Genomic DNA, 27,828 nt, shown 5'->3' with positions numbered 1-27,828 from the left:
TAAAATCCACAGATTTTACTCACAAGTCCTTCAAATTAAATGACAAAATACACGTTTGGTCCTCTAGAAAAACAAACCTTTTCTGATCTCATGTCCCATCAACAGGACAACATCATTCATCTGCGACTTCTAAGCTGTTAAAATAAAAAATAAATCTTTATCTAAGTCTTATGACGTGACAATGCTGTGATTAAGCTTTGGTTTAAGTGCAAAAATAACAGTTTGGGTTCAAATAAAAAAACTTAATTAAAAAGGTTCATGAAAGTTTCATCGTCTTGTTTACAATAATAACAACAGGTGGTTAAAGAACGATCGTGATCATGATTTAAACGAACCGACGCTGGCTGTGGGATGGAAACGGGAAACAAACAGCGTTGACCGTCTGATGACACAGTGATGTCCTCAGGGTTTCCTCGGCCTGAGCTTGAAAATAGGTTACAGATGATGGTGTATTTTAGCAACATTTCCACTGATAGAAGTTGGGCAGTTCTGTGTGTAATAAACAATATATTACTACAGCTTTCACTCCTGCTAATGCACAGAGCAGCCATCTTGGATTTGCAGTGTTCCAATTTTCTGAGTTCAGGAGGCCTTACAGGTGAAATTTCTGACTGGGAATTCAGAAATTCCAACCTTCAGGTCAAATTGAACGCACCATAAAGTCAGGATATCTTGGCTTGGTAATGAGTGGAGCGCCCTTTAATAGTATATTACCTTGTGAGCCCTTCACGGACAGTATGGACGGGAGAATTGGTTAGAGAAGCCTATGGTTCATATGGACAGGTAAAAAATATCTGAACCTTAATGTGAACAAGTTGGGCAGTTCTCTGGGAGGGAGGGGCCACTAGAGATCCTCTGTGTGTGCATACCAGTGCGTCTCCCCAGTAACAACTTGTGCCAAAGCGCTGCAGAAACTTGCAGAAGGCCTGTCTGCTGCTCTATCTATCAAAACAGTAACAGAAAGACACCGAGGTGTCTGTCTCTCGTGCCTCTCAGCGGATCATCATCTGGCCGCTCGGAATGGCTTCAAGCTGCGGTTAGAGACTACAGTCCCCGCCTTGTAGCAGAAATCGATGTAACGAGGGCGCACGAGAAAAAAAACCCCCACGGGGATGGGAAAGAGGTGTGTCCGAGCCGAGGCGAAGAAAGAGCCTCATTCCAGTGCGTCCCTCCACTTCCACCAGACCGCAGGTATTATTTTCACTGGCCTATTGTTTTCATTTGGTTTGCAGAGAGGGTTCATGGTGAGAGGCTTTCACGCACCTACTGTGGATCAGATCGTGTCCGCTGACCCCGGGCGGATTACTGAAGAGCCCATATGTGTCAGATAAGCAGCCCGGTTCACCGCTCGGGCTGTGAGACAAGCGGAGACGCTGCGCTGCTGCGCGGACACTCTCCACCGTTCATCACATGAAAAATGGGCTTGGCATTTGCGCACATAGGCGCCGCATCATTCCGATTCCCTACATCATCATCATCATTTATTCCCTTAATAATGGAAGGTGGTACATGAAGGCAACACACACTTCTTTAAATTTAAATGCAGGATTTTATGATACATAATAAAGGTAGAAACCCTTCAGGCCCTCAGATGCAAGAAAGAGGCGAAAGATCCAGAATAACGGGAGAGGGAAAAAAAGCAACACACACACACGTGCGCGCACGCATACACACACACACACACTGTGCTCAAATGAGACGACACAAAGAAAAGAAGTGGTCACCGCTAATAAACTGGAGTAAATATCAAGAGAGGAATAACATGTCGTCCTCCTGACAGCCTTCAATAATGAGATTATAAATATTCTCGGGGATTAGTCTCGTTACCGCGCGCAAGGACAATATCCGAGTGGCAGGAGAGAAAGCAGAACCTGCTCCAGAGGAGGATGGAGACATTTTTTTTTTTTTTTTTTTTTAGCAGAGAAGGACGAGAAAACAAGAAAAGCAATCTGCCCGTGTTAGTGGGGAGGTGACTGCTCTGCTCCTCCGGGACTGGAGCGATGATGGCTGCAACAAAAACACGTTTCTGTGTTTATTGTAGAGGAGGATCAATAAAAATCTGTTTTGAAAAAAAAAAAAAAAAGCATAAACATGTGAAATAAACTGCTGCAGGAGAGCGTGCGTTTGCATATGATGCGAGGAAAAATGTCTCATTTCATGTGCATGATATTTCTATACGTGTAACGCACACAGGCCCAACCTCTCCCACCTCATGCAAAAAATATTAAGTGACAAGACGAACGCCGATGGAGGATTTAGCGACGCGGGGCTCGGCTCGCGGGTCTCGTGCCCGTGTCTCGGTGCAGGTTGGATCGATTCAAATAAAAAGAAATGTGTCGGGGGTTTTTCTTACCTGAGCGCAGACAGCGGTGTTGTCTCTTCAGCGGCAGTCGGTCACCGGGCGCACACACACACACACACACACACACACATACACACATACACACGCAGCGTCTCCTCGCAGTGCAGCCGCAGGCCGGAGAGGGGCGCTGCGGAGCGGAGAGGAGCCGGGCGATGACTGGCTGTCCTGAAATGCAACCTGTGTGCTGCCTCTCCACAGCTCCGTCCGTCTGCCTCCATGCAGCCTGTAAACAAAGAGGCGCACATGCACACGCTTTGTGAAAACACACTTTCTTTTATGTTTTATTATATTTAACAAAACATAAAAAAAAAAAAAAAACATCATCATGAGCTCCTCTAATGCAAAAGAATTTATTATATTTTCATTTTATATAAGTTTCCAACAGTTACTTTTATAATCGAACAGTATGAAAATTAAATTCATTTGAGATAAACTGAATTTTCTGTTTTACACTATGTGGCCAAAAGTATGCGTACACCCCTGTTTTTTACTGAGGCAGCTGTGGAATGTAACTAAGTACATTTACTCAAGTACTGTACTTGTGTAGCCTACAACTTTGAGGTACTTGTACTGTACTTGAGTAGTTCAATTTAATGCCAGATACACACATAGAGCCAGTGTATTCTTTTACTTTCCTTTTTAAATCCGACAGCAACAGTTTGCAGTTGCTGTTCAGATTTTTTTTTCTGTGGTTTGTAAAAATATGAGGCCTTATTTCAGACTACACATCCGGCTGTACCGCATGTGAAACAGTGTCAATCGGCTCCACCTCCAACGATTCACCAATGAGCCAATAAAACGACCCAGACAGGGGCCATTCTGCTTAATGACTTTTGATACTTTTAGTACATTTTCTTTTGATCAGTTGTTGGTCTTAATTATTTTATGTTTTCTTAATGGTTTTTAATTCATGCGAATCATTTATGTGTTTGTGTTTTATCTTCACTGTCCACATAGTTTTTGTGGTTGTAACTTCCTTGATAATTCATGCTTTGTGCAGCAGATTGTGTTTCCCCCCTGGAATGAAAAGTGCTATATAAATAAAGCCTGAAGCAGCTCATACCTGTGTACTCAAGTAAAACTGTAAATGAATCACTTGTTACACTAACAACATTTTTTCTGGGATTTTTTTTTTTTTTTTTTTTTTAAAACGTGTGGACAATGTTTAAGTCAAAATCCGTACATGGATATTTTATTGGCTGATTCTAGGTTTGTTTCATACACTCAATTGATTTTAGGTCAACAACATATTGGATATATAAGGATTCATTATTGAGTAAAACATATTATAGTGTGTAAACAATCTGCTGCTGAAGATCATGATGTATGATTGAAAGGTCCAGAAGAGCTACTTACAGCTGTCACAGATTTAATACTTTAAATCTTCATTATGGGAAACAACGACTTAATATGAAAAATTCACATAATTTACTTTAGTTACTTTATTTTTGGTGGAGTCAGAGACCTTTAAGGACATGGAGTCAAAACCTCTATTTTCAAAACTCTGGCGGCCTAACTGAAACTCTGACTCCTTAATTCCATTTAAAGTAAATCTTAATACAACAGCATACAATTATATTTGTGTGCTTCCAGCTTTGTACTCGTGCATTAATAACTTCTTTTCTGCATAGATCTGTGAATAGGGTCAGTATGTTTCTGAATAATGAACCTCTTTAACAGCAGCCTGACGGTGGATCAGTCTTTACACACTGACACTGAGCAGACCAACTTTAATCAAACCCATAAGACTTTATTCTGAATTCTAGTGGAGATTCCAAAGATGCCAGATGTGTCAAAATAAAATTATGTTCAAGAAGTCTCAAATATTTGCAGGTGCAGCCAATAAAAAAATCTTGAGTGTAAACATCATGTTGCTTCAATGAAAACTGGTATAAAATGATTTCAATCAGCCTTAAAGCCACTTAAGTGGGAGTTAAAGGGTAAAAAAACATGTTAATGGTTTTAAATAGCTGTATTCTATTTAAAATGAGCAGTGACTGTGTGACGACGTCCAGACCGAACAGTACTACAGTAACAGATCAGTGTGGTCGGCACACAAAGGTCGAGCCTTGGCACGTAAACCAGAGGAGGCCTGAACAGTGCACCCTTGTGTCACTGCTCTTTCACTGGCCTGCCCGTGGCCTCCCACTATCTCTCTCTCACACACACACACACACACACACACACACAGGGTGCCAACTTTTACACTAAGTTGAGAAACCATTCAGCTCCGGAAAACAGCAGTGGAATTATTGACGCTCAGATTTTTGTTTGGGAACGCTGAAGCTCTGATGTGTTGGCAGGACGACACTCTTTGTGCCTTCTCTCTTTTTTTCCTTCTCCACTGTCTCTCTGTCTGTCTGTCTGTCTGTCTGTCTGTCTCTGCTTTTGGAAACCTGCCCAGTACAGCAGCTGCCACGAGCAGTGCGTCTGAAGAGGGTTTGGATTTATCCCGTGGCGGGAGTTCACTGTGGGCCAGGTTGCTGCAGTGGAATCCGTCGCCCTTCACACAGCTTATAGATCCTCATGTGGTGGGCAGTCTGTCACCTGGAGGAGCCACTTCACTCACATTTCATTCTGTCCATCAACATCACAGGAGCAAGACGAAGATCTGAAGTTCTGATTTACAGTATGTCATGAAGGAAGATATACAGTATAGTATAGAGACTATACAAGACTAAATCCATTCAGTAACAGACAGAAACAAACACCTTGTTCACGTTGTTGAACGCTCAGTATTTTTTATATCATACATTGGTCTTGTAAAGAAGATCATCCCACACACTGCTCTTGCTTAGCATCATAATTTACATGTAAGGATGAGAGACACCGAAACGTCAAGTGTTAATCAATAAATGGTGATGCTAAGCGAGAGCAGTGTGTGGGATGATCTTCTTTTCAAAAGTGAAGTGGACGCTTTCCAACACACATGCATCTAAGACGTTTGGATGTGTGAATATCTCCAGTGAGGAAATTATATCAAACATAACACAGTAGCAATAGTTGTGTATTTTGCACCATTTTAAATATGATCTGCAGTAATCAGCAGTATTTGCAAATATCCTATAAAATGTGACTCAATATACGATAATGAAGTGATAATTAATATGTTGAGTGCATCTTAGCTTATAAAGCACCACTAATTATCAACAGCAAATATCATAAAGGTTCATACATGCTGTACATCCAGACATAGTAGCAACGTAAATTCAGATTTTCAGGCCTTTTTTTGTTTGTCTAAAGCAAATGTCAAATACTAAATCTGTGGCAATAACATGAGAACTAAAGCATGCTGATCAGCAATAAACCCGCAACAATTAGTCTATTAAGCAATTATTCCACCAACAGAGAGCTAATCAGCAGCTATTTTGGTAACTGAATAATTGTTTTAGTCATTTTTAGTAATTCTTTTGAGTAAAAGATTCCAACATTTTATTTCTTAAGCTTCTCAAATGTGAACATCTACTGCTTTTTCTTTGTCCTAACTTTATAGTACATTGAATATTTGGGGGTTTGGACTGTTTGAATGCTGGATGACTGGATATATAAAGGCAAAGATTAATTGATTAATGAGGAAAATAATTGAATAATAAATGAATCAATGAGAATAATCGTTGGTTGCATCTCTAGTCAGTGTGTAAATATGCTGCTCTGTAGTAAAAACTTGCACAACACTGATGTGTTCCTTAAAGAACTGGATTTACTGGTGTTAGCTCTTTGTAATGTTGCTTCATGAGGTGAACACACACACAGTGAACACAGTCGTCTGGCTGCTGAGAAAGAGCCTGCTGTTTGCAGCTGAAGGATTTATGGACACTGACTTTATTTTTTTTCCCTGTCTAACTCAAAAGGAAATTTTTGTTGGATTTCTCCCTCGATGTTCCTGTTTTGAATCCTGTGGTGAAACGACGCTGCACGGCGAACATGTCCTCGTGTTGGATGCTGACATCCTCGACCACGACAGCCTCGTCTGGTCGCTGACACTAACCGTCAGCCGCTCCCGGCTCTTTGAAGCAGCTGCAGACTGTGGCAGGGCGATCAGCGGCTCAAGTATTTGGGAGCTGACTGTGACAGCAGATTCAGATCAGTGTTGACGGTTAAAAGAACTTCACATCACAGTTATGAGTTCTTCAGATGCCAGTTCAGACTTCAGGCTTTTCTGTCTGGAAGATTCTTAAATACACGACCGACCATCTGCCCTCTCCCTCCGAGTAAAAAAAAAAAAGTTGTGTAACACGGATTTATCCAAATCAGACGGACAAGTTGTGATAATTCCTCTGGATTAATCTTAAAAAACTCACATGTGTCTTGCTCTGTCTCCAGTGTGGAAGACACAAGAGGAAAATCAAAGACGGAGGCAGGAGGGTGGTTGGAGTACAGAGGTGACAGGAGGCTCTGTTAGTATCACAACTTCTGGGTGAGGAGACTGTTCACAGTTTTGCAGAAAAGAGTCAAACAACCACAAAGAAATGCAAAACGTCTTAAACAGAGACGCAAAACAACCTCAGCGTGACGCAAAACAACTTCAAAAGAGACCAAACAACACAAAATGTTGCAAAAACAACCACAAAGAGACACAAAACAACCTCATTGTGACAGAAAAACAACAAAGAGACACGAAACAACAACAAAGAGACGCCAAACAACCTCAGTGTGACGTGAAACAACTTCAGAAGAGAAACCAAACAACCTCAGTGTGACGTGAAACAACTTCAGAAGAGAAACCAAACAACCTCAGTGTGACGTGAAACAACTTCAGAAGAGAAACCAAACAACCTCAGTGTGACGTGAAACAACTTCAGAAGAGAAACCAAACAACCTCAGTGTGACGTGAAACAACTTCGAAGAGAAAACAACAACAAAATGTCGCAAAAACAACCACAAAGACACAAAAATACTCAAAACAACCTCAGAGTGAATGTAGATATTTCACCTGTTTTGAAACACAACCTAATTCCGTTACAACAGGGTTCTGACAGGATATATTTGGGAATTTGGGGCCACTGTTTAGCTCCATGATAAAATCAGGGCATTTATCTTGAATCAGGTGATTTAGGTTTAGGGTTAAATCAATGCAAAGTCCTTTCAGTGTGTCAAAATTCATTGTTGAAGGACAGATGTACAGTGACACAAGCTGGAGATGACTGGACCAAAAACAAGTAAACAATCAAACACAAGAGGGAGACAGTCTCTCACAAACAGTAAAGATTTATTTGTGCAGCACCTTTTAAAACCAAAGTTACAAAGTGCTTCAAACCAAAAGGCATCAAATAGATACGATAAAAACACACATAAAACTCATAGAAGACAATGATAGTAAAACAAAAACAAACTAGTGAATATAAAACAGACACAGCTCTGCCTCACTGCTGCATGGAAACATCATAAGAACTGCACAACGTGCCATTAGAGAAACACAAACCTAGTCTAATGCACTATATATACAGTACAGGCCAAAAGTTTGGACACACTTTCTCATTCAATGCGTTTACTTTATTTTCATGACTATTTACATTGTAGATTCTCACTGAATGCATCAAAACTATGAATGAACACATGTGGAATTATTTACTTAACAAAAAAGTGTGAAATAACTGAAAACATGTTTTATATTCTAGTTTCTTCAAAGTTGCCAGCCTTTGCTCTGATTACTGCTTTGCACACTCTTGGCATTCTCTTGATGAGCTTCAAGAGGTAGTCACCTGAAATGGTTTTCCAACAGTCTTGAAGGATATCCCAGAGATGCTTAGCACTTGTTGGCCCTTTTGCCTTCACTCTGCGGTCCAGCTCACCCCAAACCATCTCGATTGGGTTCAGGTCCGGTGACTGTGGAGGCCAGGTCATCTGGCGCAGCACTCCATCACTCTCCTTCTTGGTCAAATAGCCCTTACACAGCCTGGAGGTGTGTTTGGGGTCATTGTCCTGTTGAAAAATAAATGATGGTCCAACAAAACGCAAACTGGATGGGATGGCATGTCGCTGCAGGATGCTGTGGTAGCCATGCTGGTTCAGTATGCCTTCAATTTTGAATAAATCCCTAACAGTGTCACCAGCAAAGCACCCCCACACCATCACGCCTCCTCCTCAATGCTTCACGGTGGGAACCAGGCATGTTGAATCCATCCGCTCACCTTTTCTGCGTCGCACAAAGACACGGCGGTTGGAACCAAAATTTGGACTCATCAGACCAAAGCACAGATTTCCACTGGTTTAAGGTCCATTCTCTGTGTTTCTTGGCCCAAACAAATCTCTTCTGCTTGTTGCCTCTCCTTAGCAGTGGTTTCCTAGCAGCTATTTGACCATGAAGGCCTGATTCGTGCAGTCTCCTCTTAACAGTTGTTTTAGAGATGTGTCTGCTGCTAGAACTCTGTGTGGCATTCATCTGGTCTCTAATCTGAGCTGCTGTTAACTTGCGATTTCTGAGGCTGGTGACTCGGATGAACTTATCCTCAGCAACAGAGGTGACTCTTGGTCTTCCTATCCTGGGGTGGTCCTCATGTGAGCCAGTTTCGTTGTAGCGCTTGATGGTTTTTGCGACTGCACTTGTGGACACATTCAAAGTTTTCGTAATTTTCCGGACTGACTGACCTTCATTTCTTAAAGTAATGATGGCCACTCGTTTCTCTTCACTTAGCTGATTGGTTCTTGCCATAATATGAATTCTAACAGTTGTGTATCAACCTGACTTCTGCACAACACAACTGATGGTCCCAACCCCATTAATAAGGTAAGAAATTCCACTAATTAACCCTGACAAGGCACACCTGTGAAGTGAAAACCATTTCAGGTGACTACCTCATGAAGCCTATTGAGAGAACACCAAGGGTTTGCAGCACTATCAAAAAAGCAAATGATGGCTACTTAGAGGAATCTAAACTATAAGACCTATTTAAGAGTTAAGAGTTAATTCACACTTTTTTGTTAAGTACATAATTCCACATGTGTTTATTCATAGTTTTGATGCCTTCAGTGAGAATCTACAATGTAAATAGTCATGAAAATAAAGAAAACGCATTGAATGAGAAGGTGTGTCCAAACTTTTGGCCTGTACTGTATATATATATATATATATATATATATATACACACATATACATACACAGACATACACATATATATACGGACATATAGAAGAGATCAAAACAGCATGAAAACTAAACTACAAGGCTCAAATGTTGTGACAAAGAGCGAGTGTCACCTTCTTCCATCAGGCACAATAAAAGCCGCCACTCTTCAGTATTTAACATCACATGTATTGTGCCGTGCTGCAGGGTTGTTCACCTCATTTGATTTTCTCAGCATGTGTTGTTTTTTTATTTGAATATTGCAGAACTTCCTGCTGTGGAGGATCTGCCTTTGATCAATTATATATAAACCACAGACTTGGGTCTGTAACATAAAATAAAAATATATCATTTAATGCACATGATTAATGTTCAGCATGTCAACAGCAAGCATCATAAATCATGTAGATGAACGAAGGTACTTTGTCTGAATGTTAAGCTGAAGCTGCTCAGGTGTTCAGTCATTTCATGCAGAGACGCTTCACATCGGCTCAGCTGCACAGAGAGAGCTGAGGCTGATGCTGATGCTGAGGCTGAGGCTGAGGCTGAGGCTGATGCTGATGCTGAGCGGGAAACATTTCAGATGGAAATTTGAGAAAATATCTGATTTAAAAACCAAAATTTAAAGCACAGGGATTTTTTTTAAATGTAACAAAAATGGATCCACTTTGATTTGATGGGCAGTGAGATTCAAACCAGTGGATACAGCTCAGTTTAAACCATGGACTTCAGCCTGACTGCTGCCGTCTGCACGGTGATCATCACAACATGCATGGTGAGTTTTCAACGAAATTCTTGTGAAACAATAATTCTTGTTTACAGAAATATTAACCTTTTTAATTTATGCATCCGTCTCTACATTTTTATTTGCAGAAAGTGAAGCTGAAAAGTAGTTTTGTCTCCGTCAGGTCAGTTCAACACATCCAGATTGTTCCATCGTTCTTCATCTGCTGAAGAAAGAAAATGAGTGTAAAATCCAAACGGAGACAGACGCTGCATCACTCAGTTCAAGCAGTAATAAAACTGCAGGTAACTGAAAATATAAAAAGGTAGAAACAAGTCCTTCCCCGCCCCTCCTCACATGTGGACGTGTCTTTGTGTCACAGGTTGTGTGGTGGAGTGGGATGGAGTGAGCTGCTGGCCGGCTGCGTCTGAAGATGAGGTCGTCTCTGTCCACTGTCCCCTGCCGCTGACGAAGCCTGAAACTCCTCCAGGTGAACAAAGGTTTCACGCTGAGTAATAAACAGTCCGTGAAATGAGCAGGAGTCCAACACTTGTGTCTGAGAGATGCAGTGAAGGAAATATCTATACGAATGGGATAAAGCTAAAGAGACATCACAGGTCCAGATTCTCCCAGTGTGACCACAGACACGTTTTTAACTCGCCAACGAAAAGTCTCAAAAAGTATTTTCTATATAAAAGATTCTATAACTAAAATTAGCACATGAAGTGAGAGGTGTTGCTTCCAGCGACAAACCCACAGACAATCTGCATTCAGGCATTTTTTTTAAGTCATTATTTTTGTTTTACAACTTTACTGCTGAGGTTCATTCTTGTTGATCTCATCTCTGACCCTAAACAATGACTGGATATTAATTATTACATACATTATGTAATGTATAATGTAAATAATAATTCATAAGTTGATGTCTTATTTCTGCTCCACAGTTGCCAAAAATAGCAGTTAGTCCAGGTCTAATTTAATAATTAAGATATATTTTGCTTACACAATGGTAAATGGTAAATGGACTACATTTATATAACACTTCCCTCGTCTTAGCAACCGGTCAAAGTGCTTTACACTACAGGTCACAATCACACATTCACACAACGCTTGTTCTATACATAGCACTTCTCTAACACACTCGCACAGCGATGGCACATCGTCGGGGGCCATTGTGGGTTCAGTGTCCTGTCCATGGACACCTCGACACGCAGACTGGAGGAAACCGGGTATCAAACCACCAACCTTCAGATCAGTGGACGACCTGGTCGACCTCTTGAGCCCGTTTGAAAGCCGTCTTTACAATGTGTTTGAACAATATTAAATCCCCATTCGTTTATTGTACTTAGCCTGAAAACTGGATGTGGATTTGAAAAATGTTCAGTCCTCGTTGGGTCTATAATATCACAATCCTGCAGGCAGGGGAGGTTAAATTTTGTGTTCTTGTAGAGACAAGCAGGTTCCAGCTGCAGTGTGAACATGTTCAGTCCCTGAAATCATTTTCTTTTCAGTTCTCATCAGCAGGAAGTGCACAGTCCGAGGGTGGAGCAAACCAAACCTGCCGTATTACAAAGCCTGTTACTCTGACGCTTATCAGCAGGATGAAGACGTGAGGAAAGAGGTAGATACACGAGGTTTACTTCCTGGTTTCCTCCTGAGTTCTACTCTGCCAGCAGGGAGCCTCAGATTAAAAAGTGTGTGATGAATATTTCATCTTTTGCTCTAGAAAAATTACTTTGAGACTGTGAAGCTGATCTACAGCGTTGGTTACGGAGTCTCTCTGGCTGCTCTCCTCATCGCTGCTCTGCTCTTCTGCTGCTTCAGGTCAGTTTTCACGTCAACTCTTCACTGAAGGATGAAAATGATCTGTGCATGCGAGTGTGATCGTGTCCTCAGCGATTTTCCTCTGTCTTCTCAGGAAGTTGCTCTGCGCTCGCAACTACATCCACCTCAACCTGTTCGTCTCCTTCATGCTCAGGAGTCTCGCCGTGTTCATCAAGGATGACGTGTTGTTTGCAGACGAAAGCACGGACCACTGCACAGTGTCCACAGTAAGACTCACAGAGCAGGAGGCAGTGATGTTAGAGACAAGTTAAAGCTGCAGCTCACTGTTGTTTTCATCAGGGATTCATCAATCATTTGGTCTATAACATGTCAAAAATGCCAATCAGAGCTCAGGGAAATGTCTTTAAATGTCTCGTTTTGTCTGAGCAAAAGTTCAAAACCCCAAAGATTTTCAGTTTAGTGTCAGATGTGACGAAGAGAAGCTGTAACAGCAGAAAATAAAGCACTTTTTCTACTTTTTTTGACTGAAAAATGACCTGAAACAATCAATCGATCACCAAAATAGTTAGATGTAACGATGTAACTAAAATGCATTAGAAATCTGACTGATAAACTTTAATAAATGAATGTGTCCGTGTCCCTGCAGCTCCGGTGCCAAGCAGCAGTGACGTTCTTCAACTTCTGCGTTGTGTCTAACTTCTGGTGGCTGCTGGTGGAGGCTCTGTACCTGCAGACTCTGCTGCTTCTCGTCTTCACTCAGACCAGGAAGCTGCTCTGGATCTACGCCGTCATCGGCTGGGGTTCGCGCTGCGTTCATACGCATTTGTGCTCGTTCACCTACACCGGTCTGTATTCTGCTCGTCCGATTCACGGTGTGATTTTATAGGTGCTCCCACGGTCACTGTTGTGATCTGGGCTCTGCTGAAAACACAGCTCGAGGATGAGGGGTGAGTAAAAATATAACCGCAAATACTTATAATTATCTCCATTTAAATGTGATGCATGAGTTTGTGTCTGTGTTTGCAGCTGCTGGGACGACCTGGAGAGCTAATAATAAAGAGGATAATAAAGATTCCCATCCTGCTCTCCATCTGTGTAAGAAGCCTCAATCCCTCAACATATATTCATAGATTCACTAGAGACAGATTCAAACAGGAGAAAATAATGAACAAGTTTATCAATGTATCAAAGCTGCAGCAGGATTTGTAATAAAAAAAAAATCAGGTAGAAAATTAAAAAAGAGTGGCTTTACTAAAGCTGCAACAGAGAGGATCAACCAGACTCTCTGCCCTGAAGATGAACTGCCTCATAGCTAATAGTCAGTGCAGGATGGTAAACATCACAGCAATAATTATTTCCATTACGGTAAACTGTACAATAATTAAATTCTTTTTATTACGGTAAAGTATACAATAATTACATTACTTTCTGAAAAATGTATTGATTAAATGATTCAAATTGTTGACATTTGCTGCAGTTTGAAGCTTCCAACTTGCAGCGCGGCTTATTCAAGTACAGGTTAGGAGAAATCTATGATCTCGGAAATATGATTCTATGTATTAAAGGATAAATCTGGCATTATTCTATACATTTCTTATTAATATTATTGACAAATCCAAACATTTTCTCACTTCCCGACCCCGTATGTGGCGCTCAAGTCTCACAGCCGTTGGTTCCTACTGATCTTTAAAACACACGTCGCAAATATATAGTTTCTTTTTTTTTTTTTTCTTTTTTAAACTGTGTAATTTCTTACAACAGCTGGTTGCTGTAAGTTTTTGATAAAAGTTACTCAAACAGGAGGAAATAGTGACTTTGTCAGGGACTATTTCCAGTGGCGAATGAATCCACATTCAAGTATTTACAGCAGCATCACAGTGTGTGTTGGACTGAGTCAAAATACACTACAGTGTTTGTGTTCATAATGAAGGAACATGTCACCCAGTGTAACAGTGTGACTCACTGATGTGTTTTTAATAGTTTTTGGGAAGAGCGGAGCTCTATGGCTCAGAGGAGTAAGATATATCAGGCTCTGATACACAATTAATATCAGTTAGTAGGGGACATTTAAATTTGGTTTTGGTCTTTTCGTGGGATGCATTGACAATAAGAAGGCGTACCCCGCCTCTCGCCCGAAAAGATGCTGGGATAGGCTCCAGCCCCCCCGCGACCCTACTAGAGGATAAGCGGTAGAAAATGGATGGATGGAGAATAACACCAGACATAGTTTAAAGGACGTAACACAAAACTGCATACACATCTGTCAGACAGCTGTGCAGGAGAATGAGATTTAAAGAAACTGTTGGGGCACAAATTTGAATAAAGCAGCAGCTATGGTCCTTCACAACACGTTTATACTGTGCACCGGCTGCAACAGCCAATCACAACGGCAACACCTGAGATGATCGTGTAAACACACACGGTTATTTAAAATACAAACATAAAAGATCATTAACTGTATAATTCATGCACGGAAAACATGACAATAAATCTCCTGAGTGCTCTATGACCCACAGATCAACTTCCTGATCTTCCTGAACATCAGCAGGATCATCGTTCAGAAGACCAAGGCCACACATGTGAATCCAAGTGAGACACATCTGTACAGGTAACAAACACTTGGTCGTTGTTAGCCTGACTCATTACTGTCACATGTGTTGAGTGTTTGACTTCCTCTCCTGTCGTCTGCTGCCCCCTGGAGGAGGCTCCGTCGCTGCACCCTCCTCCTCATCCCTCTGTTCGGGCTTCACTACGTGGTGTTTGCCCTGTTCCCGGATCATGTTGGTGTGGGACCCCGACTCTACCTGGAGTTAGTTTTAGGCTCCTTCCAGGTGACAGATCCATCACAACATCACTCAAACGATAGATTAATAAATTATCCAGGTTATTTAGTTATTTGGTGTTTTACTGTATCTGTTGGTCTAAGCTAAACTGGTTCCAGCTTCTCATGATTGAGGATTTATTGCTCGTCTTTGTGATATTATGACAGTAAACTGAATATTTTGTGGTTTTCACTTTTCTGACATTTTTTAGACCAAAAGAAACGAGATCAGATTAATTGATAATCAAAATAATCGCTAGTTCCAGCTCCAGCTGAAACACCATAAAATACTTTTGATACAGACTGTATTATTGATTCAAAATATTACAGCTGCAATTAATTATTGTCATGATTAACCTGCTGATTATTTTCCTGATTAATCATTTAGTCAAAAAAAAAAAAAAAGGTCATAAATTGTTAAAAAAAAAAAAAAGCTTGTTATAATCTCCCACAGTTCAACATGGTGTCTTCAAATACCTTGTTTTGTCTGACCAATGATCCAAGAAAACGAAATAAACTCATATCAGAAAGAAAAACTGTAAATCCTTAATTTTCAGCAGAAAATATTTGTCAGTTTGATTGATGCAATTACAACACTTTTAACTTGGACTTTTCATGTTGCAACAGGGTTTTATTGTTGCTGTGTTGTACTGTTTCCTGAACGGAGAGGTAAGCTGAGTTTTTACAAGAAGTTTCTACTGCATCAGAGTCTGTTTTGTCAAAACTAACAACAAATATAAAAAATCATTTATTGCACTTCAGGTCCAAAAAGAAATCCAGAGGCTGGTGAGAAGTTGCAGACCTGAGACAAACACTAACGTCGTCAATCTGCCGACTCAGGAAGACGTTTCTTTAAACCCAAAGAAAAACAACTGATTTATTCTTTCACACTGTAGTTTGGTTCTTATTCGTTTTCATTTAACTATTTTTTCTTATTACTTGTACGTAATTTCAGTCTAATTTAGAAAACTACTACTAAGCACTTTTACTTTTCATACTTTAACTACATTTCACTGATGATACTTTGAACTTTTACTGCAGTTTGAACACGGGACTTTAGATTCATTTGAAATGACTGTATTGGCACTTTTACTGGTGTTAAAGCAGATAAAACACTAATGTACTGTAAGTGTTTCACTTGGAACATGTTCATAAGACAAAGTTCATCACTTTTGGTTTGATGCATATATAAATATATATGTAATTATTGATTTGTGCTCTGCAACTATTCTCCCTTCACTTCAGCCCTTCGTGTATTGAACTCTATCATAATAAATAATATTTTCACTGGTGTTCGTTAATTAACTGTTCAAATGAACTTTTCTGTCAAGATCTTGTTGCAACTTCAAACAAGTTCAGTTTATTATAAAGACTTTGAAACTAACAACGTTTCTGTGAAATACGGACATCTAGTGGTTGAAATATGACCATACAACTGAGCTCTGCAGTTCAAACCCAGTCAGTTTTTTACATAAAGAAACTAATTAATTTTGCAAAGTCCATGATTTCTTTAATTAGTTTGAAGCAGAATTAATTAGTTATAATTAAAAAAAATTATAATTTATTAGCATCAGTCTGTGTTGAACTAAGCACCTTTGCACAAGTTGCACTGAAGTAGAATTTTAACATACTTATATCTTTACTTCAGTATATCTATTTTATTTTACTTTATACTTCACTACATTTTGGATGGAAATGTTGTAAATGTATCTATAAATACAGACATATGTTAAATACATTTAACATAACCTGTATTGATAAAAACATAAAATAGTTTGAGAGTTCAGGAGTTCTCTCACTTTAATCATCTAATGACCCCTCAGATATATCTGGCTACCCGACCCCTGGGTTGGGAACCACTGGACTAAACCTAACTGTATATAAAGTAGTTAAAACCACCTCCAGCAGCTTCAACAGTAAAATGCTGTTTACACATGAATGCATCAGTATTACTAATCTATTAGTGTCATATACACTTGCCAAGAGCAGGAAGAGATGCTCAGTGAACATTTTCTTTCATCATCATCAGAATACTTTTATGATCCGCAGGGAAACCTATTTATTCAACTTGGCTTTTAATCAATTATGTCATATATATATATATATATATATATTTTATATAAATTTATTTTTTATTATGGTTTCTGTTTTTACTTTCATTTACATATTTTATCATATTGTTTTCTATTTGTCTATTTTCATTGTCCTTCTATTCCTCCTATTTTAGTTTATTGTACTATTTGATTTTCTATCGTAAAGCACTTTGAGCTACATCTCTTGTATGAAAAGTGCTCTATAAAAAGTTTATCATTATCATACTGTATATAATAATATAAGTCACTGAGGACAAGTACTTTTGTATATGTGTTTCACTAATGTCTTGATCTCCTCATCAGTTCATATCTGAGCTCTGTCTGCAGTAAAAACATGGCTCTGGCAGCAGCTCTGTGTACTCAGCCACAGACAAAGACCTCAGGGGCCCCCAGGTACAAAGACACGGCATGAATGAATCTGTGGAGGAACTACAGAGTAACCCTTTGATTAAATGAACACTCTGCTGTATAAAACTAAGAAAAACTAAGTCTGACTGCCAAACACTGTGAGTTTGATACGTTCAGTTTGTGTCACAGTGGGAACATCCAGCACAGGAGGAGTTAAACAACTGTCACCAAGAAGAAAAAAAAAAAAAAGGGGATCCCTCCCTCCACTTTTCTCGCCTCTGAATGGTCTAACCCCACTGGTTCACATGGCGCCCTCCCCCCATGAGTGTGTGTGTATGAGTGTATGTTGTCTTTGCCTTATATAGTGCAGAGTTATCCGGCTGCTCTGCCTTGGGACTGTGAGATTAGGCTGCAGCCAAAGTCGACCACACGACCTCTCCATCTTTGTTCCCCCTGTTTTGATAAGAAGAACATCTCGTGCTAGAACAGCTTTTCTGCTCCACAGGCGGCTCCTCTGTCTTTACCCACTTCACACCGAGTCAGGCAGCTTCAAACACAGGGACAAAAATGAACGGTACGATGGACGGGAACTACGACCACGTTCCTCATGATGGCTCCTTCATGTTTACCTCCGAATCTGTGGGAGAGGGACATCCTGGTGAGTACGACTTCCTCTCCATGCTGCGTTTCACCCACAGCTGTTTCAGACTGGGAGCGAGGAGAAGTGGCCGTGGTGCGTTCAACACTTTTATGTTTCACTGATCATTGATGACTTTGAGGAATGTGCAGAATCCTGAGCGCTGCGCGGAGGCACTGCACCATAAAAAGTTTGAAGAGACACACAGCACTGGTTTGAACTGTGTTCAACTGTGAAGTATTTAGATCATGGATCCCGGACTACATGGATATGGCAGTGGATTTTAGGTCATTATCAAAGAGAAAATTTGCACCATGCTGCATCTGTGGTTTAGGATTTCAATCCAAGTGCAAGCCAGTTGCACTCAAACTTCAAACTTCAAAAGTTTCCAAGTTCCCTGCTGCTTTGCAAATGAGAGTTAACTGAAAGTTGAAAAATGAGACCAGCTGAGTTAAGTTCACTAAACTGGAGAAAACAAGTTCAAGGAATGCAAAATATTAGGTTGAATTAACAACTGTTGATTACATTGTATCACATTATTGTCATGTTTGTCTCCACCTGATGAATCTCAGTCCATGATTCCCTCTCTTTTAGCTCTGTGTTTGGTCTCAACCAGCTCCTGATGGAAATCTCTGGCTCTTTAGCTGCTCAATGCTCCACTATGTTCACCAGCTGCTCTCTGACTGTGTCTGTCTGCTGTGGACAGTGGCTTTTTACAGATGTTTCTGTGAAAACATCTGTAAAAAGCCGTCGTGTCCGAACAGATAAACAATGAGCTTAAAACTTACAATGAAGCTGTGTAAAGCCGAGAGAAGTTGCAGATTAAAGAAATAATTCACTACGGTTGACCCCCCTTTGTGTGTGGACTGTTTAAGATTGTCATTTGATACATTGTTGGCATAAAAATATTGATTATAGCAGCTTTAAGGTGTCTGTTTTCTTCAAACTATTATTACTATACTACTAAAGTATCTCTGGAGAGTGTTAACTGATAAACGATGCATGCTGAGAAGTCTGCTCGGAAGTATGTTCATTCAACTCAAAAGAAAGTGAGAAAATTAAGTTGAATTGACTTGAGAGAAATAAAACTTTCAGTTAACGATAAAAGATTAGTAGACTAAATACCAAATACCTAATTAGGGCTGGGCGATCTGACGCTACTTTGACATATGATCTACGTTATTGGTTCAGTTGCTGCTAACCAGTCTGTTGCTAGCTGCTAAACAGCTAGCCCACTAACTGCAGCTAGAAACATTAGTCCTTGCTCTGCTCTGCAGCCTCTGCGAGTTTGGTGTCACAAACCAGTTCTCCACCGGAGCAGAACAAGAACCAGCGCCACCAGCTGCAGTCCAAGACGGTGGAGTTATAGTCCATCTGCAGGAGAAGAGACCTGCCTGCAGGCAGGGAGACAGGAAGCAGAACAAGCCGGCGTTAGCTGGTTAGCAGCAGCTGAACTTTCAAATCAAAACACTTACATATATCACTTCATAAGTAATTAAATAAGTGCGCACTCTAAACAAACACTCAATATGAACTAAGATACGAATCACCACTTCCAGTCAAGACTTTCAAAATAAAATCAGGATGCAGATTGTGGACTGCGATTCTACTCATAACAGACTGATCATTTGTTCTGTGTGTGGACAGTTTTGTGAGTAAAACATTGTGTTGACGTGCGTGTTATTCAAAAGCAGTACCTCTGTATATGTGAAAATGTAAACGCAGCACTCTGAGCGTATGGTGCCTTGTGAGTCCACGAGGGTTGGAGATACATGTATGTGTGATAATAATAGCAGCTACGTCAATTTAATGCAGAGGTACAAGATTTCTTAAAAGACAGTCCACAAACAGACAGAGAGGGAAGCAACTGTTGGTGAGGCAGAAGTGTGGTATCAGTCCATGCCTCACAGTTTACACACATACGACTGTGCTGCGAAATACAACAACTTTACTGTGTTAGTACAGTAGTTGGTGACAGTGGCAGTGCTTTGATGATCTGAGGTTACTGTGTACCATGTCACATTGGCATAAGGGGGCACTGAGCCAGGGTTATTCATAGTGCTGTAGCTCCTAATAGGACTGATGTGTAGTACTCTGATGGAGCGGTGAAATCTGGTCTGTTCAGGCTCTGCCCAGAGGAGAAATCTGAGCCGAGCAGCAGAAGGTCACACGAGGAAACGACCTGGTAGCTTCAGCTAAAACGCTCAATGTATCTAAACCCTCTTCTTGTTTTTCCAGATAAGATCTGTGATCAGATCAGTGATGCTGTACTGGATGCTCACCTAGAGCAAGACCCTGATGCCAAAGTGGCTTGTGGTAAGTAACGTCCTGTTTTCCGCCACCACTGGGAAGAGTGAAAGGTTTCCAAAAGCTAGAGAATATGTTTTTGAATTTGCTTTTCTACACCCAACAACTCACCTACCTGATGTAACTTCTTCATACTTATTGTCAAACTGAAACAGGAGACTGACGACTTGTAGCCTTGATATTAGATCACCTGAAGATGCTACCAGTCAGGAACAAAAAATGCATTACAAAGGTATTTGACTGGTATGAAGCAGTCAAAAATTATAACCAGATGAATTTCTCTGTACAACTCTGCTTGAAAATCTAAGTAAACCAGGGACATCCTCATCCAAATTTCAAGTGACCAGAGAAGAACAGCACAACATTCCTGGTTTGCACTTATGTTGTTGCATGTAAAAAAACAAAAGAATAAAGAAGAAAGAAATGTCCTCTGTGTGTTCGAACAGAGACGGTGTGCAAGACGGGCATGGTGCTACTCTGTGGTGAGATTACATCCCGGGCCAACGTAGACTACCAGGGCGTGGTGAGAGAAACCATCCGATACATTGGTTACGACAGCTCAGAGAAAGGTGAAGAGGAAAAACACCTGAATCTTTTTTATGTCATGCATGTTTGAAAGTAAAAACACACTGGACTGGGAATTGGTGTCTTGTGTCTGAGTTTAGATTCTGATTTGTCCCGTCTCCACCTCTCTGTCCAGGATTTGATTACAAGACCTGTAACGTGCTGGTGGCTCTGGAGCAGCAGTCCCCCGACATCGCACAGGGAGTTCATATTGATCGTCTGGAGAATGACATCGGAGCCGGAGACCAGGTCATCTACATAAGCACAATAACACACCACAACCAGGGAACTAATACTGTCTTTTGGATTCGTTTTCTGTAGAATGAGTCACTAAACCACCATGTTTCTCAATGAGACTCGAAACTATAGAACCAGACGTCAACTTCCGTTAAAAATTTACATTAAAGATGAACTATGACGTCAGAGACCGTGATGACGACATGACTTGTTAGTCTTGACTCCTCGCTCTGTGTGGACAGGGCCTGATGTTTGGATACGCCACAGATGAGACAGAGGAGTGCATGCCCCTCACCATCGTCCTCGCGCACAAACTCAACGCCAAGATGGCCGAGCTGAGACGAAACGGGACAGTCCCTTGGCTCCGCCCCGACTCCAAGACACAGGTGGGGTGATAAGAAAACTACAGTATACACGCAGTTCAAATGGCCATAAAATACTGTGTCATGCTTTTACATGAGTCCAGCCCTCACAGCGGGGAAACATTTGTCAGACATGAACACAACTTCCAACGTCCAAACAAACATCTGGAGAATATGATTTGTAGGCCGCAGCGTCTCTGTAGCACCACAACACTTGGTGCAACAATGCACAACAATGTGACACATATTACCTTCACCAGAAAAAAATAAAATGCAGATCCTGTGATTTGAATACTGCACTTGGCCAAATTGCGATTTCAATTATATTCTGATTAATTGTGCAGCCCTACTTTCCTTCATTGGTGTCAAAACATCTCAAAGAACTGCAGATGAAAACTCAGACAGCTGTTGAACATGAGTCTGTGTCATTCTTATAAATAAAAGAAATTTCTGAAATCCCGTATCTGTAGAGTCCAGAACCCCAGATCCTTATAGTTAGCACTGATCCCAGTTAATTCAGCAGGAAGTGTACCTGCTGAATTAACTGAAATATTAATACCCTCCTTAATGCTCTTATGTACATGATAAAGAATAAAAGGACCAAAACACATCTTTAAATTCAGGGACCTCGTGGTTTGAGTCCAGCCACTGGTCCGCCACCCTTCTATAGTGAATACTACTCAGTAGTATGTGGGACAGTGATCGCAGTCTCCAGAATGTGCTTACCAGCCGACACTGAGCGGAGCACGCTGGTATGTAACATCTGAGCCGGGAGACGCCTTTTCAACAACACTTTGAGCCTGAGCACTGACACACACATATCATCCTTAGATGCACTGCACACGTGACTCTCACAAGACCCGACACCTCAGTTGTAAAAGCTCAGGCATGAAGAGAGGAAAATTATTTATGTTATGGATTACTGTTGAGAATTTGTATCTATTTGCTCGTCTTTTATTCTGATTGACAATTTAAATGTGCTAAAGCCTCCTCCCTCCCTCCTCATCCAGGTGACAGTTCATTACATCCAGGAAAACGGGGCAGTGATCCCCAAGAGGGTCCACACTGTGGTGATCTCTGTGCAGCACGACGACTACATCAGTCTGGAGGAGCAGAAGAAAGTCCTGAAGGAGAAGGTGATCAAAGCCGTGGTCCCCTCCAGGTACCTGGACGAGAACACCATCTACCACCTGCAGCCCAGCGGACGCTTCGTGATCGGCGGACCACAGGTAACAGAGCCGTCATGGTAACGCTATTTAATGTGTTTGATCATGAGCCTGATAAGGGAGTCAAAACATGTTGGTCTAACAGTTTAGTTGTTTTTTTGTTTTTTTTTAAATGTCCTGATGTTTGGATTTCAGATTATTTCTGATGCCAGAAATCTACTATCAGCTGATCATTCAAACTTTTACAGTATGGACAAGATGTGAAGATACAAACTCCTGAACTTTGCATAAAATCAGGATTAATGCTCCAAATTATATTATGGAAAGAATTAGTCAATCAAATTATTACCTGATTCACAGAAAGTGATAAGTGATAAATTGTTTAAATCATTTTATCAAAGAAAAACAACAAATATTTGTTGTTTTCAGCTCAATTCCAAGGATTTTATCAGATTTATTTATCATTGTAAACTGAAATTTGTATTTTAATGAGCATTTTCACTGCTTTCTATTATCAACTAAATCAATAATATATAAATTGCTAAATTGACTGATGACTCAATAATGAAGATATTTGTTAGTTCAGTCAGACTTGTGAAGGAAGTGACGACTTATAGCAAATGGTTTTACAATTTAGAGGGTCTGCTGTTTGAAGGAGCTCTTAATGAATCCATACAGTAATGTGGATTCTACCGAGAGAGCTAAACCTCCCAAAACAAAGTTTCCTCCCTGCTTCTTATGTATCAACAGGAAGTGCATTAAAGAACCCAAACAACAGAACTACTGTGATCTGCCATCCTGAATATTCAACAAGCCTCTTGTAATTTTCCTCAACTGCAAAGCTCTTCTCATCTGAGATGTAACTCACATAAACATGCAGCAGGAGACTAACATTGTGCTGGTTCAAGGGAAATATTTCATATAACCAAAGTGAACCTATCTACGTGAAGCATCAACATGTCGCAGCTCATCTTGGATAGCAAAGCCCCTTCTTCTTCTTCATGTAACTCAATATTATTGATCACTCTCAGGTTAACATAAGACAAGGGAAATATGAATATAAATACAAGTAAAATTAACAATCACAACAAAATTTGAGTAAAGTCTCTTTCTAATGATCAGATAAAACGCAACAAACTAAAAGCACAAGAGGAAGAGATGCTCAAGACTGATTCAGCTCATACAGAAGTACAGCACCATCAGCAACAGACAGGTACACAACATATGGACTCAGCTGCTGCACTCGGGTTATACCAATGCAAATGAACACACACACATTCAGCGGTAGTAGCGTCACCTGCAGACATGAAGCCATAAACGCCAATAATTCACGTTTAACTCAGACTGAATGTGAACAGCAGCAGCAGCAGCAGCAGCGAGCAATAACCACCACCATGCAGCCACAGGTCGCTTACTCTCGTTGCCAAGAAAACACACTGAGCCAAAACCACGTCACGACAACGAATAAAAGCACAAACAGAAGATACTCACTGTTGCTGTAGCTCAGACCGGGTGTCATGGCGAGTTGAAATCTGGTGAACAGGCCGCTGACGGAGCGGAAGTGACCGGTATCATGAACCGAAGGCTGCGACAACATGCTGGTCATCACGGAGGAGGAAGATGGCGGAACCGTGAAGCTCACCTGCTGCAAGCAAACAGACTCAGGTGGAAGAGTGACCATGACAAAGTGTCCGGTTGTAGTTCCCGCGGTAAACACCTAAATGAATATGATTGGATGTTGCAGCTGTGAATGAGCCAATCATCGTAATGCATACTGCAAACGGGGCTGGAGCCAATCAACCAATAGAAACGACTCATAACCAAACCGGATGTAAAAGAGTCCTTTCACAATTAAATCCACATTTCCTGCTTAAGGATGCAGCATTGTGTTCTTTCCACTTCTTTTTAGACTTTTTTTTTCTCTCTCTCTCCAGCCTTTATTGGAAAACATCCAAATATACATACAATACAAACATGTGCTACAAGAGTAATGATAGTAAAATAAATACAAGTTGTAAAAAATTATAAAAATAAGTATAATGGAAATAAGAGGATTTTAAGAAAAGTGGATAGACTCATTGTGCTGTTTGACCTCCTTTGTGAAAACCAAGAAGTTTGACTCTTTACCTGTAAATTTGTATTTGTAAATATGAAATCAGGCCAGTAAAATTAAAAGATGAATTCATGCTTCCAGAGTAATATAACATTGTTATAAACACTTCAGTTGCAGTTATTCCAAAAAATAAATTCTTACACGTTCATCGTTCTCCTGCAGGGCGACGCTGGAGTGACAGGCAGGAAGATCATCGTCGACACGTATGGCGGCTGGGGGGCCCACGGTGGCGGGGCCTTCTCTGGGAAGGACTACACCAAGGTGGACCGCTCGGCTGCCTACGCCGCCCGCTGGGTGGCCAAGTCTCTGGTGAAGGCCAAACTGTGCAGGAGGGTGCTGGTGCAGGTGAAATCACCCCCCAACAAATCTTCCCACAACTCATAAGGGATCATGTTTATCTGATGTGGATCTTGGTTTAATGTGACTCAGCTTTCACAACTTCTTGGTGATTTTGGAAGATCAAAGTGTATCAGCTGTATTTGCAAATGCCTTAAAGTCTCCAGTATTTTATCCTCACAAGATGATGTTAACCCCTGGAGCTCATCTTAGGATAACAGAGAAGTATCTCAGCTGCTTTGTTAAAATAAATCTCACCTACACCCATAGACTGTAAATGTACTTTGGTCTGGGTTGTTTTTTGACAGATGTTCCCTGAACACCTCTCCTGCAGGCAAGCTAGCTACAGCACACACCATCAGGGGCAACACTTGGGGCATTTTGGGGGCAGCAGCAGTGAACTGTATAGAGTCTTAATGGGAGGTTTAAGGGGGTTTATAGTTGTCATTGCAAAATGTGCCAATATGAGGGGCCATCAGGGGCCCTTTTACCCCTTAGGGGCCCCAAACATTTGATTGGTTTGCCTTTCCTCTGCCATGTGCACAAATCCATCTCCATACAGAAATAGCTTCCCCAGTTTGGTGTGGAAGATCTGGTCTGCACCTTTAGGATTCACAGATTCACAGATTCACAGATTCACTGTGTCTCTTGTCTTTTATTTTCAGGTGGCGTATGCGATCGGCGTAGCTCATCCCCTGTCCATCTCCCTTTTCACCTACGGCTCCTCTCCGAAGACGGAGACGGAGCTTCTACAGATCGTCAACAAAAACTTTGACCTCAGACCCGGCGTCATCGTCAGGTCAGTGTTACAGTCATGAGGTTCAATTGGTGTGTTGCATGACAACACTTCACCCTGGACAGCTGAACATGGCTTTGTTTCTTGTTTGGACTTTAGGGACCTGGACCTGAAGAGACCAATCTACCAGAAGACGGCCTGCTACGGACACTTTGGCAGGAAGGAGTTTCCCTGGGAAGTCCCAAAGAACCTTAACTTCTAGTGTATCTACTGTATGTACCAGTGTGTGCGTGTGTGTGGGTGTGTGAGTGAGTGAGTGAGTGAGTGAGTGAGTGAGAGAGTGAGTGAGTGAGTGAGTGAGCGTGTGTGTGTGTGTGTGTGTGTGTGTGTGTGAAGAGAGTGTCAGTGATTTATAGACAGCTGTCCTCGCGCTCCTGTAACCCAGTAAGAGAAAGGCAGCTGCCAGTGAACAGGGGAGGGGACGGAGGGATGGGTCGGGGTGGAGGTGCAGATAATCTCTGGTCCTGTCACTGGAGGGAGGGGGGAGGAGAGGGAGGGGGGGAGGATTCATCTGTAATTTATGACTCTGCAGCCCCTCAATAGTAACAAGAAATATGAGAGAGCTACTTGATATTTCTGTCCCGTAGATGCAGAGCTCAGTCACATGGCTGCAGGTTGGTTCACACCTTAACAGGTTTTTCTGTCCAGAAATAAGTGAATGACCAAAATCTGAAGGGAGAACAGCCACAAATACTTCAACAGAGACATTTCACCGTGACGTCTTAACAACAATCTGATAATCTAGTATTTTTATATGACAGATCCTGGACAGTGCGAGTGTCTGCAGGCGTTAGTGTTAAACCGGACGATATAAGCCTTTCAGACATGTTACACACCATAACTAAAGTAGGTTTTTTTTTTATCAGTCTTGGTGTTTTGTTTCTCAGCATGAAATCAAACCGGTAGCCTGAATCTACTACTTTCTTATGCTGCTGTTTCTTAATTTTAAGATTACATTGCATACAAACCTGACCTGCAGACACTTCACCTACACAAACCACCTGCAAAACAAAGATGAGACAAGATCCTAGAAGGAGGAGAGGAAGATTCCCCAAAATACGAAGTTGTGAATCAGACAAAAACCTGAGCATTTTTTTGTTTCCAGAGCTCTTAATTTTTTCGCTTTTCAGTAAGAAGTCAATGCACAAGCGTGTGTTTGGAATAAACTGTCATAGCTTCTCTACAGCCTCCTCCAAGCTCCATAAAATATTGTTTAGGTTTCATATTATTTTGTATGAAAACACAATGAATTTCCTCAGGACCTGCAAACACTTGATCTCCACCAAAGTCGACTACAAATCAAAGATGAAATATTTTTTTTAATCTAAAACCTGTAAAGATCTTAAATTTATTACATCCGGTACAAAAGGTCTTAACGTTTTCTTTTTCTGTAAGAAATCAATGCACAGATCTGTATTCTGAACATTGTTCTTCCAAGGTTGATGTTTGAGGTGACACTGTCATGAATTTTCTATGATTTGTTACAAAAACATCATCAACACCTGCAGACAGTTTTCAGAGGTCTTCATTCAGAAATAAATGCATAAACCTGTACTATAACTGTGCTACTATACTCCCTGTAGAGCTTCCTCTAAGGTCCAAGTTTAGTTCGATATTGGGCGTTCAAACGGTACAAATTTTATAAAGACCTGCAGAAAAAAGCAAAGATGAGATGTGATCTCAGGAGGGGAGATGAAGACGTCCTAAAGACGCTGTAGATGTGTGGCTGCTGGTAAAGTTTCTGCAGGATGATCTAACGTATGTTACAGTAGAAAGTCTTAATAGTTTTTAGAGCTGCGATGTTTAGTTTTCCGTAGGAAATCGATGCACAAACCAGTGGTCTAAATATACTGTTATATTCCCTGAGATGATACAGCTGTTTCTCAGTTTACATCATTTGGTACCAAAACAGGGAGAATTTATAGAGACCTGCAGACACTTAGAAAAACAAAGATGAGGAGGGATCTCAGTAAATGTCCCAAAGAAGTTTAAAAAAAAAAAACAAAAAAAAAACTGTGAATCTACGACTTCTCATTCTGTTCATGTCATTCGTTCTGGAAAATGATGTAAATATGATTTTTCAACAATAAAACCTTTTAACAACAGTGAGTGTT

General features: G+C 40.9%; 2 protein-coding genes and 1 pseudogene across 5 annotated transcripts in view; 2 read left to right on the top strand and 1 right to left on the bottom strand.

Annotated features, from left to right (window-relative positions):
- The window catches only part of LOC111655403 (uncharacterized), a 33,467-nt gene extending 30,959 nt beyond the window's left edge, over positions 1 to 2,508 (bottom strand). For 2 of the 3 annotated variants that reach the window (XM_087174127.1, XM_087174126.1), the window contains exon 1: positions 2,354 to 2,508. The gene's annotated coding sequence lies outside the window, so the exon portion shown is untranslated. The remainder of the gene's footprint in view (positions 1 to 2,353) is intronic. The other variant, XM_023406797.2, reaches the window with a different exon arrangement.
- A 7,638-nt stretch (positions 2,509 to 10,146) lies between these two features.
- LOC111655413 (vasoactive intestinal polypeptide receptor 1-like) lies at positions 10,147 to 15,989 on the top strand (annotated as a pseudogene). The gene is made up of 13 exons (XR_015437272.1): positions 10,147 to 10,200; positions 10,334 to 10,454; positions 10,532 to 10,639; positions 11,661 to 11,770; positions 11,876 to 11,973; positions 12,068 to 12,200; positions 12,581 to 12,734; positions 12,821 to 12,881; positions 12,961 to 13,029; positions 14,451 to 14,542; positions 14,636 to 14,765; positions 15,383 to 15,424; positions 15,518 to 15,989. The product of XR_015437272.1 is annotated as a vasoactive intestinal polypeptide receptor 1-like (transcript).
- A 1,571-nt stretch (positions 15,990 to 17,560) lies between these two features.
- Positions 17,561 to 27,819, top strand: LOC111655387 (S-adenosylmethionine synthase-like). The gene is made up of 9 exons (XM_023406755.2): positions 17,561 to 17,854; positions 20,072 to 20,149; positions 20,587 to 20,709; positions 20,841 to 20,953; positions 21,184 to 21,327; positions 22,314 to 22,532; positions 24,745 to 24,927; positions 25,584 to 25,717; positions 25,814 to 27,819. Exons 1-9 carry the CDS (start codon positions 17,764 to 17,766, stop codon positions 25,914 to 25,916), a joined length of 1,188 nt encoding a protein of 395 aa, XP_023262523.1. The 5' UTR covers positions 17,561 to 17,763; the 3' UTR covers positions 25,917 to 27,819.
- Positions 27,820 to 27,828: the final 9 nt, after the last annotated feature.

Source organism: Seriola lalandi, unplaced genomic scaffold (genome assembly GCF_002814215.2).
Source record: "Seriola lalandi dorsalis isolate HSWRI2012SDOR001 ecotype SW California unplaced genomic scaffold, Sedor1 jcf7180002054317, whole genome shotgun sequence".
Lineage (NCBI taxonomy): Eukaryota > Metazoa > Chordata > Actinopteri > Carangiformes > Carangidae > Seriola > Seriola lalandi.
This window is presented reverse-complemented; position numbering and strand designations above follow the sequence as displayed.

Excerpts from the sequence above, each read along its gene's own strand:
- LOC111655387 (XM_023406755.2), top strand. The coding sequence starts at position 17,764 with ATGAACGGTACGATGGACGGGAACTACGACCACGTTCCTCATGATGGC. Across the intron at positions 20,150-20,586 it reads TGATGCCAAAGTGGCTTGTG|AGACGGTGTGCAAGACGGGC; the intron begins GTAAGTAACGTC and ends GTGTTCGAACAG. Across the intron at positions 21,328-22,313 it reads GCCCCGACTCCAAGACACAG|GTGACAGTTCATTACATCCA; the intron begins GTGGGGTGATAA and ends CTCCTCATCCAG.